This window comes from Loxodonta africana, chromosome 25 (genome assembly GCF_030014295.1).
Source record: "Loxodonta africana isolate mLoxAfr1 chromosome 25, mLoxAfr1.hap2, whole genome shotgun sequence".
NCBI classification, from domain to species: domain Eukaryota; kingdom Metazoa; phylum Chordata; class Mammalia; order Proboscidea; family Elephantidae; genus Loxodonta; species Loxodonta africana.
In genome coordinates this window covers 24,983,272-25,000,703 of record NC_087366.1, presented here as the reverse complement: position 1 = coordinate 25,000,703, position 17,432 = coordinate 24,983,272, and the positions used below count along the sequence as shown (strand labels likewise).

Below are 17,432 nucleotides of genomic sequence, written 5' to 3'. Positions count from 1 at the left end.
CTGGCTGATTTAAGTGGACAATGCAACCCCCAAGAGTGAGGACAGGAGCTGTGTTGAAGAGTGACGGTGAGCCGGCAGGGGCTCAGGTCTTCACTGAGTAAGGAGGCGCAGTGACAGGCCAGGCTGGTAGGTAACTACAGTAAGGAGCATTGGTGGGGGTTCATGGATATTCTGAGGTCCTGTGCTTCAAAACTTGAAAGGGGAGAGGAAGAAGAGAGAAACAATGGTCTAGGAACGGCCATGAGGAACAAAGAAGACACCTACCCTACCACGAGGCCCTGTATACTTACGGGATATCTCCATCTCCCCAGAAGAAGTCAGGTATCAGCCAGAGCAAAAGGTGAGAGGCACACTGAGAGAAGAGGTTGAGGGTATAAGGGAAGGGCTTAGGGGTGAGGTCAAAAAGGAAGATATGCCAAGATGTGGAGGTTGGGAGGGCTTGGGCGTCTAGTACTTAAGTAATCATAAGTAAGTGTTATGGATTGAATTGTGTCCCCCCAAAATATGTGTTGCAATCCTAACCTCTATACCTGTGGAATAATCCTATCTGGAAATAAGGTTTTCTTTATGTTAACCTATGACAGCCCTGGTGGTACAGTGGTTAAGAGCTTGGCTGCTAACCAAAAGGTTGGCAGTTCAAATCCACCAGCTGCTCCTTGGAAACCCTATGGAGCAGTTCTACTCTGTCCTTTTGGGTCACTATGAGTTGGAATCAACTCCACGGCAATGAGTTTTTTGGGGTTTTGTGTTAATGAGGCCCTATCAGTGTAGGGTGTGTGCTAAATCCAATTACTTCCAAGTTACAAGGAGCAGCAGAGACACAGAGACATATGAAGCACGAATGGCAGAATACAGACACTATCTGAAGATGACAGAGACAGACGAGCCTACAAGCCCAGGAACTCCCAGGAATGGCGAAATACAGACGCTATCTGAAGATGACAGAGACAGATGAGCCTACAAGCCCAGGAACTCCCAGGAATGGCGGAATACAGACGCTATCTGAAGATGACAGAGACAGATGAGCCTACAAGCCCAGGAACTCCCAGGAATGGCGGAATACAGACGCTATCTGAAGATGACAGAGACAGATGAGTCTACAAGCCCAAGAACTTCAAGGACTGCTGGCTACTAGAAGCTGAAATAGATAAAGAAGTATCTCCTCCTAGAGCCACAGTCAGAATTTGAACTTCTAGCCTCCTAAACGGAGCCCTGGTGGTACAGTGGTTAACTGTTAACTGAAAGGTCTGCAGTTCAAACCCACCACAGCAGAAAAACCTACTTATCTGCCCCCATAAAGATTTCAGCCTAGAAAACCCCATGGGGCAGTTTTAGTCTGTCATATAGCATCGCCATGAGTTGGAATCAACTTGAGGAAATACAACAACAGCCTCCTAAACTGTGAGAAAATAAATTTCTGTTCTTTAAAGCCACCCACTTGTGGTACTTCTGTTACAGCAGCACTAGGTAACTAAGACAATAAAGTGTGATGGAATTGGTACCAAGGTCTTTCAGGGAAAGATGGTTAATCAATTCTAATTAAAATATCCCTTTACTGGGGAAGCCAGCACAACTTGTCCAAGGCAAGGTCATGGAAGCTCCATAGATACATCCAAACTCCCTGAGGGACCAAAATGCTGGGCTGAGGGCTGTGGGGACCACCTAGCTCAACTGGCATAATATAGTTTATAAAGAAAATGTTCTATATTCTACTTTAGTGAGTAGCATCTGGGGTCTTAACAGCCTGTGAGCAGCCATCTAAGATACTCCACTGGTCTCACCCTTTCAGGAGCAAGGGGGAATGAAAAAACTAAAGATACAAGGGAAAAATTATTCCAAAGGACTAATGGACCACAACTATCAAGACCTCCACCAGACTGAGTCCAGTACGGCTAGATGATACCTGGCTATCACCACTTGCTGCTCTGACAGGGATCACAATAGAAGGTCCTGGACAGAGCTGGAGAAAAATGTAGAACAAAATTCTAACTCACACACAAAAAAAGACCAGACTTACTGGCCTGACAGAGACTGGAAAAACCCTGAGAGTATGGCCCTTTTAGCTCAGTAATGAAGTCGCCCCCTGGGTTCAACCTTTAGCCAAAGATTGGACAGGCCCATAAAACAAAATGAGACTAAAGGGGCACACCAGCCCAGGGGCAAGGACTAGAAGGCAGGAGGGGACAGGAAAGCTGGTAATAGGGAACCCAAGGTCAAGAAGGGAGAGTGTTGACATGTCATGGGGTTGTTAACCAATGTCATAAAACAATATATGTAGTAATTGTTTAATGAGAAACTAGTTTGTTCTGTAAACCTTCATCTAAAGTACAGAGGAAAAAAAAAAACAAACCATACCTCCCTTTAGTATTTATTTAGACTCCTAGGCAGTTTGTGGAGGTGAGGCTGGAGGTGATGTGCCAGCCACAAATGACATTCTTATCCAAGAAACACAGGCTCTTTGGGTCACAGTTAAATCCACTGAGTGCCTGGCATGGCCAGAAGAGGGCAGCTCTGGGCTTCCTTCACGGGGCTGTGTGTCCTGGCAGCAGAAAGGTGCTCTCACCAGGCACACACACAGCTCTGTGTGCCTTCCTCAGCCCTGCCTGAGTGAGAAAACAAAGCTGATTCAAGGACAACCCGTCTGCACAGGTAGATAAACAAGTCAAACAAACTGTTCATGGCAGGTCATCAGTATCTTTGAACACAAGCATAGCACATGTTTGATGAGAAGCCACGCATTGACAACATAATGAAAGCCAAAAAGATTTCCTGCTACTTCACCATGACAAGCAGGGAAACTGGAGAGATAAAGACAAAGAAAATAACCTATGTTGTGCTACAGAACCCAAATTCAGTTAAATGGAATAATGTGCTCCATCAATCCATTCTCGAGGATTAAGTGCCTATTGCCGTAACACTGACACAAGAGAAATAAATACACAGCACCATCCTGCAAAGAACTTACCCAACCAATGGGGATGCGGAAAAACTACTAAAGAGCAAAAACAGCTGCTGTCACGTCCACCTTGACTCATGAAGACCCCACGTGTGTCAGGATAGAACTGTGCTCCACAGGGTTTTCAATGGCTGATTTCTGGAAGTAGATTGCCAGGTCTTTCTTCTAAGGCACTTCTGGGTGGACTCGAGCCTCCAGCCTTTGAGTTAGCAGGTGAGTACATTAGCCACTTGAACTACCCAGAGATTCACTATTAAAGACAAGACATGGTTAATTGTTAAACTGTTTGGTGTTGATAGACTCAATGATACAGAAATCTAAAAATAGGACAAATTGATGATACTAGAATTACTCAAATTGAGCTTTTTGGAGTTTGCTAAGTATTTCTTGGGGGGCCTGTTCTGTGCATTCCAGGTAGTCGGCTAGATCCTTAACCCTCAACCTTCACTCCATGAAATTATCAGCATCCCTGTTCTACAGATTAAGAAACCAAGTTCACAGACATGAAGCAACTTGCCCATGGACAGATAGCTTGTAAGCTTCCCAGTCGGGATTTGAGCCTACGTCTTTTATCTCCAAGTCCATGGCTTTGTCTACAATGCACCGAAGAATGAGTAAGGTTTAAATAGGTAAAGGAAAACAAGGAGAATGATTTATGTGTGGGAAACAGGATTAATACTTCATTATTACATTTACATGATCAGCTCCTAAGAGCCAGTCTGTATCCCCAGATGAGAAGCTGCTGTCAATCCTCCAGCTTTTAAAATATCTGGGTCAGTGAGAAGAGGATCACAAGTCCTCCTTGTGGTTATATTTAACTTAAAAAAAAAAATAACTTTTAAAGCATAGGAGAGGATAAAAATGAAAAAAATAAATCAGAAATTTTACAAGCTGAAGTCAAAAGAGAACTAAACTGTTCAATGGGAACAGCTCGACTACTGACCTGACTTGGAAGCTGCAGGGACAGGTCCCTAGTTGGGTCACAGTGGTTCCTGGCTCCATGGGAACTGAGACAGGTGGCCTGGAATCACACATCAGAAAGTGGACCTGAGAAATGAGCAGAAACATGAGGCAGGAGACATGCTGAGACTGGTCCCATACCTGCCTTCAGAAAGAGGCTGCCCTTGATCTTTCTTCAGAGAAAAAAAAAACGGAGAAAGAAATTCACTGGACCTGATTCAGCTTATACCTCTGGCTTTTGCAATTTTCAGAACAAAAGGAAAGGAAGGGGAATCTTTTAAGCAATTGCCCCATGCTATATGAAAGTGGTACCAATTGGCCCATGAGTGCTGTTCTTATGAGAAAGATATTGAGTACTGCTTTATATTTTTTGAGACAAATTAGCGATACAAATAACACAAACCCCTTGCACAACTCCCTATCAACTCAAAGACACCAGGGATGAGGAAGCTCTAAGAGCCAGAACATAGGTCTCCTGGGACCTCAAAGTGAGAGGTTCCTGCAATGTACCCCACTGTGTCACATGTCAAAAGCAGCACATAGGTTTTCCCTCAAGTCTCAGCTAAGGCCAGCACTTTCTTGCACTGGGTTCTATAAAGAAGAAAAAGTATCAGATGTGGGACCCCCATCTAAGGAATTTCCTACTTGGTTGCATCTCTAACCCAGGGCCTAGGTCATAAGAAGTGCTCACTAAATGTTGAACAACATCGAAAGATAAGACTAACATATGCAACGCAACAAGACAACTATGTAAATTCATGGCTGTCTGAGGGTGGAACTGAGCACCATGGGAAAGCAGGATCAACACAAGCCAGTTTCACTGAGGAAATAAGCCTTCAGTTGGGACCTGATTCAGATACGACTTGCTCAGAAAGAAATGAGAGTTTCCTGGTGCAGAGAGGTTTGTTCCTTCAGCTGTGCGTGCACCACAGACAGCAGTGAGCAAAGCACATCCCAGTCCCTGCTTTTGCAGAGCTTGTAGTCAGTCCAGCAGTCAATCTCCCTAGAGAACAGGATATTGGTGGGTCATACAAAAGCTGACATTTGTTTAGGGCCTACAATGTGCAAGACACAATGCTAAGTGTGTCACAAATATAACCTCATTTCATCCTCACTGCAACTCTGTAATGAGATGTTAACCATTGACACCGCTTTATGGTTCTGAAACTGAGCCCACACTGCTAATCTGCAGTATAGCCAAGATTCAAAACCAGGGCTGCTTGGCTCACCGGCCATTCTCTGTCCACTACATGACATGGGAAATTAGATCAGATGAGGTCATAATGTAGAGTGCTTGAAAGCCAGGTAAACAGTTTATACTTGCTACAGAGGAAATAGAAAGTTTTTTCTTACTGGTTCTCTCTTCCTGCTGTTGCTGCGCCCCATCTGCCAAAGTCAGGTGCCCAAGAGATGCACATGGAATTCAGCCAACCTCCAGGCAAGACATATTCTCTCCCTGTAGATCTTCATCAGCTTTCCTGCCACCGTGAACTGCAATGGCCATCTTCAAAGGAAAAGTCATGGTCCTATTCTTTCTCTCTCCCTTAAAGCCTAAACCTATGAGAAGCCATAAGAAGCAGTCCCCATGGTTTTTCTCTTCTAAACCCTGTACTGGCCCTTTTTAGTTTCCCTAAGATCTACAGAAACCCTCAAAGTCCTAAGGACCAAAAACATGCCACCCTTTTAGTTGGCATTGTACCACATAAGACATCCAAAGGAGAAGAGAGATGCTTACAAAATTCTCCCGACAACTTTTTACAATTCCTTTAGTTCTCCTACCAGATCTTCCCCAGGAATGAGAACAGGGATGAGAGAAGAGGTGTTTGCATTCTCTCCACCTCCCTAGAGGATGAGGGATTGATCCCTGTCCTCTCCTTCATTTTGAAGTTGAAAAGTACTGATCCCTAAGAAGGCCAGGGTAAGGAAGGGCAAGATGAAGGTTAATCCAGCTGAAGGGCACAGAACTGGAAATGCTAAATGAAAGTAGAAATTATTTACCAACTACAAAACACTTCCAAAAGCCTTGCTTCATTTGAATCTTTCAGAATAGCCCTGTTAAGGTAGATTGGTAGGTAGATAGATAGGCAGGTAGGTAGATGGGGGGGTGGGGAAGGTCGGTAGGGAGGTTGGGGTGGTGGATGGGTGGATGGGTGGCTGGGGGGATGGATGGATGGATGGATAGACACAAAGACAGACAGATAGATAAATAAAGAAAAAAAAAATAGTTGCCATAAAATCAATTCCTACTCATAGTGACCTTATATACAACAAAATGTTGCCTGGTCCTGCATCATTCTCACAATCAACAGTAAGTTCCAGTCCATTGCTGTGGCTATTGTGCCAATTCATCTCACCAACTGTCTCCCTCACCCTCACTGGCCCTCTATTTCACCAAACATTATGATTTCCTCCAGCAACTGATCCCCCCTGATGATGGGTTCAAAGCAAGGAAGTCAGACAACATTCTGTTGTTATCCATAAGGTCTTTAATGGCTAATTTTCAGAAGATCACCAGGCCTTTCTTCCTAGTCTTCCTTAGTCTAGAAGCTCAGTTGAAACTTGTCCACTATGGGTGAACCTGCTGGTATTTGAAAAATCAGTGGCATAGTTTCCAGCATCACAGCAACACACAAGCCAACACAGTACAACCGACAGATGGTGGCCTATGAGGTTACCCGTTGCCATCTAGTCAATTCCAACTCATAGCGACCGTACAGGACAGAGTAGAACTGCCCCCCATAGGGTTTCCAAGGAGCGCCTGGTGGATTTGAACTGCCGACCTTTTCGTTAGCAGCCGAACTCTTAACCACTACGCCACCAGGGTTTTCCCCTGTGAGTTTAGGCAGGTTTTAATGTTGCATAACCTTTTCTTTTTTTAACAGATGAGGAAACTAAAGTACACAGGAGAGAAGTCACCTCCTAAGGTCAGACAGGTAAGACTAGCAGCAAGCTCCTCTGAGCCCAAATTCTGTACTCTCTCCTCTCCTGCACATCCACCCAGGAATCCTGACGGAACAAGGATGCCATATAGGAAGGAAAGCTTAGCAGTCACTCCCTACGGTGTCAACCTCTACTCGAGTAATTTTAATTTCATTTTACAATCCCCGATAAGTCTATCCTCCAATAACATAATCTTTCTCTTATAATATTTGTTTTTGATCCTGGCAAACCCTGAGAGTATTAAGTTCTATATGGTTACTACCCAGTACCCGGTAAACTGGGTAATATGGTTACTATGCCTATGTAAAAGAAGTGCTATTTTTACTTTGCCCAAAAGTGTTTTTTTTTTTTTTTTTAATAAAGGAAAAAAGTTATCCCTAGTTTCTGTGCTCTGGGACTTAACAAGTTCATATTTTCATCCTGTCTATGATTTTCATTATTTTATAAATTTCAATCACACCCCACTCTTGGCCTGCCTTTCCAGAATGGAAAGCCCTAATTCTTTCATCATTCCTCACAAAGAACTCTCTCTCCCCTCTTGATCAATTTAGGTGTCCTTCTCTAGTCCTTGCCTCCCTCTGGTATGTCTTTGAGGTACATCAGACCATCAGGCCCCTATTACTTTGCCTATTGTTCTGTATGAAAGAGCACAATGACCTCAGCTAAAATAAAATATAAAAATATTTGAGAGATTTTCAAAAATCAAACAATTCTCTTGCTTCAAGTCAGCAAAGCATATGCTGAAAAAATATATACACATTTTTGCTTTAACTCTGAAATGAACTTGAACACACTGGTACTAGGCAATCTTGTAATCTATTATAACAATGACAATTTGCAAAGCACTTTCCCCTGTACTATCTCATTTAACCCTCACATGAACCATGCAAGGCAGAAACAAAACATACTCTTATCTTCATTTTTCAGATGAGGAAAGTAAAAGATGAGTCTAGCCCAAGGTCAAATAGCTGGAATTAGAACCCCAGTCTCTTGCCCTCCATTGAGAGGATGGTGTTGTATCCACTATGCAATACAGCCTTCCTTATAACCACTTGTCATTTATTTTAAATCACCAAACTACCCCTCTCTACATCTCTTTCAGCAGTCTATAGCACAGTCACAAAACAGTCTACAGTTCTGTTAAAAGGAAAGAGGTCCAAGGCTAGTCTAGCTTCTCTTCCTTTCTTACCCTACAATTCTTCCTGGATAATCTCGGCCATACCATAGGTATCAATATCACCTTCATGCAAATGACCCCCAAATTTGTATCTCTGCCCGTATCTCTCTTCTGAGCCCCAAACAGGTATACAAACTGCATGCTTGACATCTTTTAAATATCTCAACACGTATAAAACTTAATCTTCTGCCTCCCTCGTCCCCATACTCCACTGCTAAAACCCAATTATCTTCTGTTGTTTCTCTTCTCAATCATCTACCCAGAAACCTACGAATAATTCTGACATTTCCCTCTCCATCCCCTGGCTCCCATGTCCAACCTAACACCAAATCCTTTTACTTTTTATCTCCTGCATAACCCTCTATTCTGTCCATTTCTCTCTTTCTCCATCATCTCCACCTTAATACAAGATACCATTTCCTCTCATTTGGACTTCAGTGGACTCCTCACTGGTCTGCCCACACTAATCAAGCTTGTCTCCAATCACTTCTCCCGCTATAAACCAAAAAAAACCCAAACCATTGCCATCGAGTCAATTCTGACCCACAGCGACCCTACAGGACAGCATAGTGCTGCCCCATAGGGTTTCCAAGGCTGAAATCTTTACAGAAGCAGACTGCCACATCTTTCTCCCACAAAGCGGCTGCTGGGTCCAAACCACCAACCTTTCAGTTAGCAGCCAAGTGTTTTAACCACTGCGCCAACAGGGTTCCTTCTCCCACTATAGCTGGGACTTTTCCAAAATGTCATTATAATTGTGATGTCCCTCCCTATCCTGCTTACAGCATTTAAATGGTGTAAATACTCTTTAAAGGCAAAGCTCTGTAACTGACCCACAAGTTCCAGCCTAATCTACCCCCATTCTCAGACTCACCTCCCAAAACTCACCTCCATTTCCAGAGTTCCAGCCCCGCTAGCCTTCCTTTCAGCCCCTTTTACTCCCCACACGACCCTAGAACATGCTCCCCTTTCTTCTCTGCCTATTTAAATTCCTAGTCCATCTTCAGATAGAGGCTCAAGGGTCTTTCGTCTGGGAAACCTTTCCTGACTCCCTTGAGTCAAATTCTACTATGTCTTCTACGCCGCTGGTTTGGCACGGCTGTGTGTATTTGATTAATGTCTATCTCTCCATTAGATTTATAAGCTCCAAGGGGCTAAGGGACATACTTACCTTTGCTCAACACTATATCCTCTGTGCTGTGCTTGGTATGTAGAGGAACATCAAAAATATTTACTAAAGAAATGGATAAGCCCACCAATAAGGAAATACTATACACATCCTCACTGTGGTATACTATGCAACTGTTAAAAAGAATGAGGTAACTGTATTTACTAAAACGGAATGATGCCCATGATACACTATTGATTAAAAACAGTACATTACAGAAGAGTATGTGTACTATGATCAGTTATTTTTAAAATGCATAAAAAATTTCAAAAAAAAACCTGTATGTGTTATATATGTGTGTGTCCTATTAAAAAGGTCTGCAAGACTAACACCAAACTGCTTGCAGTGGTTTATTACCTAAAGAATGGGAATGAGACAGGAATAGGGAAAAAGTAGAATAACAATTTATACTCATAAAAACTTCTGGGTGGCCTGAATTTTTTTTTCAGTGACTATGTGGTATTTGTATGATTATTTTAACAATTTGTTGTTTTTGTTGTTGTTGAGGTGTGCCATCAAGTCAGTTCCAACTCATAGCGACCCTACAGAATAGAGCAGAACTGCCCCATGGGGTTTCCTAGGCTGTAGTCTTTACAGGAGTAGATCACCAGGTCTCTTCTCCCACAGAGTCACTAGTAGGTTCAAACTGTTGACCTTTCAGTTAGCAGCTGACTGCTTCACCATTGCACCACCAGGGCTCCTTACTTTAACAATACCAAAACCAAAAAACCAAACCCATTGCCATCAAATCGATTCCGACTCATAGCGATCCTACAGATCAGAGTAGAACTGCCCAATAGAGTTTCCAAGGAGCGCCTGGTGGATTTGAACTGCCGACCTTTTGGTTAGCAGCCATAGCACTTAACCACTACGCCACCAGGGTTTCCACTTTAACACTACTATCTTTAAAATAATGAGGCAATTCACTAAGGTTTAGAAAACTGGCCATTCCCAGCCACCGTACAGAAGAAATGAAATCTTCCCAGACAATGAAAAAGTTCTAGGAACCAGCATTTCTAATTCAGATCTTCCATCTATCAATAAGCTGTGATGAAGAGCAAAATGGGACAGTCCAACATGCCAGAGTTTGTTTGTTTGTTTGTTTGATTGGATGTTTAAGTAGGTCTTCCCCTCACATGACTTTTATAAACAATAAAGATTTTGAAAAATCACTGCTCTTTGATTCACTTATATGATCTTAGGGATAAAAATAAGAGAAAGAAAATGAATTATTTCTTAGTTTACATGGATTTTTCTAATTAAAAAAATGATTAGAAGATGATACTGAAGACAGTCTTTTTAATAAATGGTGCCGGCATAACTGGATATCCATCTGCAAAAAAAATGAAACAAGACCCATACCTCACTCCATGCACAAAAATGAGCTCAAAATGGATCAACGACCTAAATATAAAATCTAAAACAATAAAGATCATGGAAGAAAAAATAGCGACAATGTTAGCAGCCCTAATACATGGCATAAACAGTATATAAAACATTACTAACAATGCAGAAGAAAAACTAGATAACTGGGAGCTCCTAAAAATCAAATACCTATGCTCATCCAAAGACTTCACCAAAAGAGTAAAAAGACTACCTACAGACTGGGAAAAAGTTTTTAGCTATGACATTTCAATCAGTGTCTGATCTCTAAAATCTACATGATACTGCAAAAAGACAAATAACCCAATCAAAAAATGGGCAAAAGATATGAACAGACACTTCACTAAAGAAGACATTCAGGTAGCTAACAGATATATGAGGAAGTGTTCATGATCATTAGTCATTAGAGAAATGCAGATCAAAACTACAATGAGATTTCATCTCACTCCAACAAGGCTGGCATTAATCCAAAACACACAAAATAATAAATGTTGGAGAGGCTGTGGAGAGATTGGAACACTTATACACTGCTAGTGGGAATGTAAAATGGTACAACCACTTTGGAAATCAATTTGGTACTTCCTTAAAAAGCTAGAAATAGAACTACCATAGAATCCAGCAATCCCACTCCTTGGAATATATCCTAGAGAAATAAGAGCCTTTACACGAACAGATATATGCACACCCATGTTTATTGCTGCACTGTTTACAATAGCAAAACGATGGAAGCAACCAAGGTGCCCATCAACGGATGAATGGATAAATAAATTATGGTATATGCACACAATGGAATACTATGCATCTATAAAAAACAGTGAGGAATCTGTGAAACATTTCATAATATAGAGGAACCTGGAAGGCATTATGCTGAGTGAAATTAGTTGCAAAAGGACAAATACTGTATAAGACCACTATTAAAAGAACTTGAGAAATAGTTTAAACTGAGAAGAAAACATTCTTTTGTGGTTACAAGGAGGGGTGGGAGAAGAGGAGTATTCACTAATTAGATAGTAGATAAAAAAAAGAAACTACTTTAGGTGAAGGGAAAGACAACACACAACACAAGGGAGGTGAGCACAATTGGACTAAACCAAAAGCAAAGAAGTTTCCTGAATAAACTGAATACTTCGAAGGCCAGTGTAGCAGCAGCAGGAGTTTGGGGACCATGGTTTCAGGGGACATCTAAGTCAATTGGCATAATAAAATCTATTAAGAAAACTTTCTGCATCCCACTTTGAAGAGTGGCGTCTGGGGTCCTAAACGCTAGGAAACAGCCATCTAAGATGCATCAATTGGTCTCAACCCACCTGGATCAAAGGATAATAAAGAACACCAAGGACACAAGGTAATTACAAGCCCAGGAGACAGAAAGGCCCACATGAACCAGAGACTACATTATCCTGAGACCAGAAGAACTAGATGGTGCCTGGCTATAACCAAAGACTGCCCTGACAGGGAACACAACAGGGAACCCCTAAGGGAGCAGGAGAGCAGTGGGATGCAGTTCCCAAATTCTTATAAAAAGACCAGACTTAATGGTCTGACTGAGACTGGAAGGACCCTGATGGTCATGGCTCCCAGACCCTCTGTTGGCCCACGACAACTCTTCCCAGAGCCAACTCTTCAGATATGGATTGGGCTGGACAATGGGTTGGAGAGGGATGCTGGTGAGGCGTGAGCTTCTTGGGTCAGGTGGACACTTGAGACTATGGTAGCATATCCTGCCTGGAAGGGAGATGAGAGGGTAGAGGGGGTTAGAAGCTGGCAAAATGGACACGAAAAGAGAGAGTAGAGGGAGAGAACAGGCTGTCTCATTAGGGGGAGAGTAATTGGAAGTATGTAGCAAGGTATATTTTTTTAGCAAGGTGTATACAAGCTTTTGTGTGAGAAACTGACTTGATTTGTAACCTTTAAAGCACAATAAAAATCATAAAAAAGAAAAAAAAAAGAAAATGATACTGGTGAGAATTGAGCTGCTTGGATCAAGTAGACACGAGACTATGTGGGCAGCTCCTACCTGGAGGGGAGATGAGAAGGCCAAGGGGGACAGAAGCTGGCTGAATGGACATAGGAGTACAAGGTGGAGAACACAAGTGTGCCGTCTCATTAGGGGGAGAGCAACTAGGAGTACATCAAAAAATAGCAAGGTGTATATACATTTTTGTATGAGAAACTGACTTGATTTGTAAACTTTCACTTAAAACACAATAAAAACTAAAAAAAAAAAATAATGATTCCAGGAAGGCACCTCTATTTTCTTTCACTTGTCAAATAGCAAGGCTTTTATTGGTTGTCGTTACCACAGCTCAGAGAGAAAACAGAGTTTTCTAAATCCACAGAGATTACAGAGGCAGTAGCAGGGACAAATATAGTGATGATATGTAGACAGGATTGTTCCATGGCTAATAACTCAAAACCTCACTTTGATTGTTGAGAGAAGTATGTGCAGGTGGACAGACCCACAGTTACTGAAAAAGAAGATATAGGTATGTGGGAGTGATTTCTCCAGCAGCCAGCCTACAAGGGGGAGCTGGGAAAGTCTGTGAATATAGAATAAATGCTGTCACTCAGAGCTGCATTGGTTTTTTTTTTTTTTTTCCAGACTAATGGCTCAGATGGTAGAACAACCAAACAAGGACTAAAATATGAGCCAAATGCTTTCAAATCAAATCATTCCAGTGGAGCAGAAACACAGACAAGCGGAGAGCAGGTCATTAGGGGCTCTAATCAATTCTTGTTAAACTTGAAAAAACTCACTCTCCTTAATGACTGACTCCTTCAATCAAAGTCATTTTGATGTTAGTGAGCTGGGGGCAATCGATCTTTGTTACTTGTGACACCTACTGATCAGCTCTGAATGGTGGGAAAGATAGCTCTGGGCTGGGCTCCTGCACTCTTCCCAATCCTGAGTTTGTCTTCCTTCTCTCCCGGGATCTATCCAGCATGTCTCCAATTATCACAAAGGATGTTGGGAAATTCTAAAATTAGTCTCAAAGTTGAGTTTCTTGATATTTTCGAAAACCAACTTTCATTTAAATACAAAAATGACTCGAATTAAGAAGTGGGGCTTAAATGGCTGGAATTAAGAAGGCAGATGAGAGGAGGCGTGTCATTAAATGGAACCAGAAGATATAGAGCTCCCAAAGGCTGGGTCCTGCCAACCAAGGCACAGAAGAGGCAGCAGTAAGTGCTTGGGCCATCATGGAGGCACCACTAGGGCTCACAACAGACACGTGGGTGATTTCCCCACCATCTTTCCCTTCCCCGCCTTCTGTGAATTACTCAGTTTCAAATTCATTCCCCACATGTTCAATCCCTATTTTACAATTCTATTCTTTAAAAGAATCTTGGTGAAAAGTCCCTGAGAAGATAACCAAAACCAAACCCACTGCCATCGAGTTGATTCCAACTCATAGCGACCTTATAGGACAGAGTAGAACTGCCCCATCAAGTTTCCAAGTGCCTGGTGGATTCAAACTGCCAACCTCTTGGTTAGCAGCTGTAGCACTTAACCACTACACTACCAGGGTTTCCCCTGAGAAGATAGGTATCTTTAAATGGCCTGAGGTACTTATCAGAGCAAAGCCTCTTACCACATTTATTGCAACAGGGCTTCATCAGAAGTAAGCCGACATACCCACACCCCTATTCTGTCAGGTGTCTGTTTTTACCTCTCCCACCCTTTTTCAAGCAGTAGGAGCAGTGGAGTATAAGGCTTAACCAACCACTTGCTGTCAAGTGGATTCTGGCTCATGGCAACCCCCTGTGTGTCAGAGTAGAGCTGCAATCCATAGGGGTTTCAATGGCTGAATTTTTGGAAGTAGATCACTAGGCCTTTCTTCCAAGGTGCCTCTGGGTAGACTCAAACCGTCAACCTTTGTGCTAGCAGGCAAGCACATCAGCCATTTGTACCACCTGGGGACACCATACAATTCTTAGCTCCTAGCAGATGTGTTAGGATTTCTCCTCACAAACCAAGACATGGGCAGAGACTTGAGCTTCCTTCCACCTAAGCTAGGTACTCTGCACACACTCTCTCCTCTCTTCCCTGAATGGATTCACATAGATGTGAGGGTAACAAAGTCTGAACATAATTCTACAACTCAAGACTTGCAAGTAATTCAAATTCAATTCACTTTATTGAGTATTTACAATTGAGTAATACATTGGGAAAGGAGAGGAGAAAGAAGGGAAAGTACCTAGCATTTGCTAATCACTTACCATGTGTTTTACACAATCATTGCATGTATTGTTCTCAACAACCTTGTAAGGTAGATATTGTAATATTGACTTTACAGTTGAGAAATTGAAGGCTCAGAGGCCAGGTCCTAAGGTCAGGAAGGCTTATGTTTGACAGAGATGAGGGTGTCCAGAGAATGGCATGGGCAAAGGGAGATAGCAGGTAAGTACAGTGTATGCTTAGGGACCAGTGAAGCGGTAGAATGTAAGGGTAGAAAGTAGAGAAGGGCAAGGTCATGGTCATAATTAAAAGCTACCTCAAGGAGTCTGAATTCCACCATGTAGCCAACGTTGAGCCACTTGTGGGTTTTCTGAGACAAGACATAGACGTAGTTATGCTTCAGGAAGGTCACCACGGCAATAATGTATAACATGGGTGGAGAGGGTGTGGGTGGCTTGAAGGTAGGAAGGCCAGTTAGGAGGTCACTGGAAACAGCAAATGAGAGATAACTAAGATATGGAAGTGAGAGATACCTTAGAGGTAGGACTGAAAGAAATTGGCAATTGATGCGTTATGAAGAGGGTGACCATACAGCCTTGGTTTGCCTGGGACACCTATTTTCCTGGTGTAATTATTAACATCACTCTGTCTCTCGAAAGGTTTCAAGTTTGTACATTTAAACTATGATCACACTAATTATGAGCAATAAAAAAAGAAACAGAATCAAAGGTGACTCTAAGATTTTAAATCTGGATAAGTAAGGAAGGTGGTGGCACCTTTAGGAACTCAGGAGGGTAATCAGGTTCCTTGGAAAGGGGATCAGTTTGGATTTGAATAAGCTGAGTTTGTTGCTGAGGCGAGGAGTTATTTGAGAGAGAGAAGCACCTTGCCAGTGGATTCTCGCTGTATCACATGAAGGAAGGCATCATTGACCTAATTAAAAAAAACAAAAACAAACAAACAAACAAAAGCTGTAGCCAGACTTACATATATATATGCATATTTCCACAAATGCCTGCCATTGGCTAATTATTAAAATAGCTAAGGTATTAAGATGTGTTTACAATGAACTGTACATAGCTAACTATGCAATTCTAAGCAATTAACCACCACAAACTCAAAGGAAAACAATGATAAAGAATCACCTTGCCTCAGTTTTTCTCTCACCTTAAACTTATAACTTTCAATTTTGTCAGACAAATTGCCAACAGATAGAGAGTCCTCCCCACTGTGGCCTGTCTATATTGTCATTGTTCTATGTGCTATAGATTTTGAAAGAATGTAGTCTCTGCTAGAGAATTAATACTCAAATTTTTTGTATCTTTTTATTAAAATGTTCCTGTTTCCTATGTAACTGAAATTGTAATCCATCTCAAATCCTTTTATAGAAGTACGAGGTTACAAAACATAAATAATAAGGCAAAGAAGAATGGAAGTAAGTACATAAAAGTGCCATTATTTGTAGACAACATAATAATCCACACATACGCACAAGACAAACCAATCAAAGCAACAGGCAAACAAATAAGAAGAAAGGTAGAAGACTGAGATACAAGATCAGCAAAAATCACTGGTGTTTCTCTACATCTAAAATAATCAACTAGGGATATAATGGAAACCCTGGTGGTGTACTAGTTAAGAGTTACAGCTGCTAACCAAAAGGTTGGCAGTTCGAATCTACCAGGCGCTCCTTGGAAACTGTATGGGGCAGTTCTATTCTGTCCTACAGGGTGGCTATGAGTCAGAATTGACTCGATGGCAATGGGTTAGGAATATAACAGAAACAAAACATTATTCTCAAAGCCAATAGAAACCATAAAGTACTTATAATTAACATAAGCAAAAATAATCCAGAAGACTTTATGGAGAAAAAATGTAAATTCTATTAAGAAGATAAGAAACGTTGGCATCTTCTGCCTGGAGGGGAGATGAGAGGGTAGAGGGGGGTTAGAAGCTGGCAAAATGGACACGAAAAGAGAGAGTGGAGGGAGAGAGCAGGCTGTCTCATTAGGGGGAGAGTAATTGGGAGTACGTAGCAAGGTGTATGTATTTGTGTGAGAGACTGACTTGATTTGTAAACTTTCACTTAAAGCATAATAAAAATTATAAAAAAAAAAAGAATATACGAAAGAGCTGGATAAGTGGTGACAGATCCCTGTTCACAGGTGATACAACTTAACATTATAAAAATATCAATTCTCCCTCTAAATTAATCTATAGATTCAATTTAATTCCAAGGAAAATTGCATCCAGATTTTCTGAGGAACCAAACGAATTTATTCTAAATTTTATCTAAAAGGCTAAAGATTCACAAATGGTTAAGCTTGAAAAAGAAGAGCAAAGGTGGAGTAATTACCCTTACAGAGATTAAAACACACTTCAAAGCTATAAAAAAAAAAAAACAGATATGTGAACCAATGAAACTGAAAAGAGAGCAGCCTCACGTACATACTGGAGCTTGAAATAAGAGTGGCACCACAAATTAATGGAGAAACAATAGACTGTTTGGTGCTGAGAAAACTGGCTGAGTATAAGGAGAAAAATAAAAATTGGTTACCTAATGTACATCCAACACAAAGGTGACTTCAAATTGGTGAAATCCCTAAGTGTGAAATAAAGTTATAAAGCAAATAAAGGAAAACGGAAAAGATCATTGTGACCCAGGATG

The 17,432-nt window shown here is 41.6% G+C and overlaps 2 protein-coding genes across 5 annotated transcripts in view; both read right to left on the bottom strand.

The window, feature by feature from the left end:
• Positions 1-3,043, bottom strand: part of SEC16B (SEC16 homolog B, endoplasmic reticulum export factor) — a 73,596-nt gene extending 70,553 nt beyond the window's left edge. For all 3 annotated transcript variants that reach the window (XM_064276600.1, XM_064276601.1, XM_064276602.1), the window contains exon 1: positions 2,966-3,043. The gene's annotated coding sequence lies outside the window, so the exon portion shown is untranslated. The remainder of the gene's footprint in view (positions 1-2,965) is intronic.
• A 51-nt stretch (positions 3,044-3,094) lies between these two features.
• Positions 3,095-17,432, bottom strand: part of LOC100654875 (quinone oxidoreductase-like protein 2) — a 42,204-nt gene continuing 27,866 nt past the window's right edge. Inside the window, exons 10-11 of one of the 2 annotated variants that reach the window (XM_023549244.2) lie at positions 3,900-4,003; positions 3,095-3,206 (exon numbers count right to left, since the gene is read on the bottom strand). In XM_023549244.2, coding sequence (XP_023405012.2) covers positions 3,179-3,206; positions 3,900-4,003 — 132 coding nt within the window. In that variant the 3' untranslated portion in view covers positions 3,095-3,178. Of the gene's footprint in view, positions 3,207-3,899; positions 4,004-14,658; positions 15,698-17,432 lie in introns of those variants that run through there. The other variant, XM_023549245.2, reaches the window with a different exon arrangement.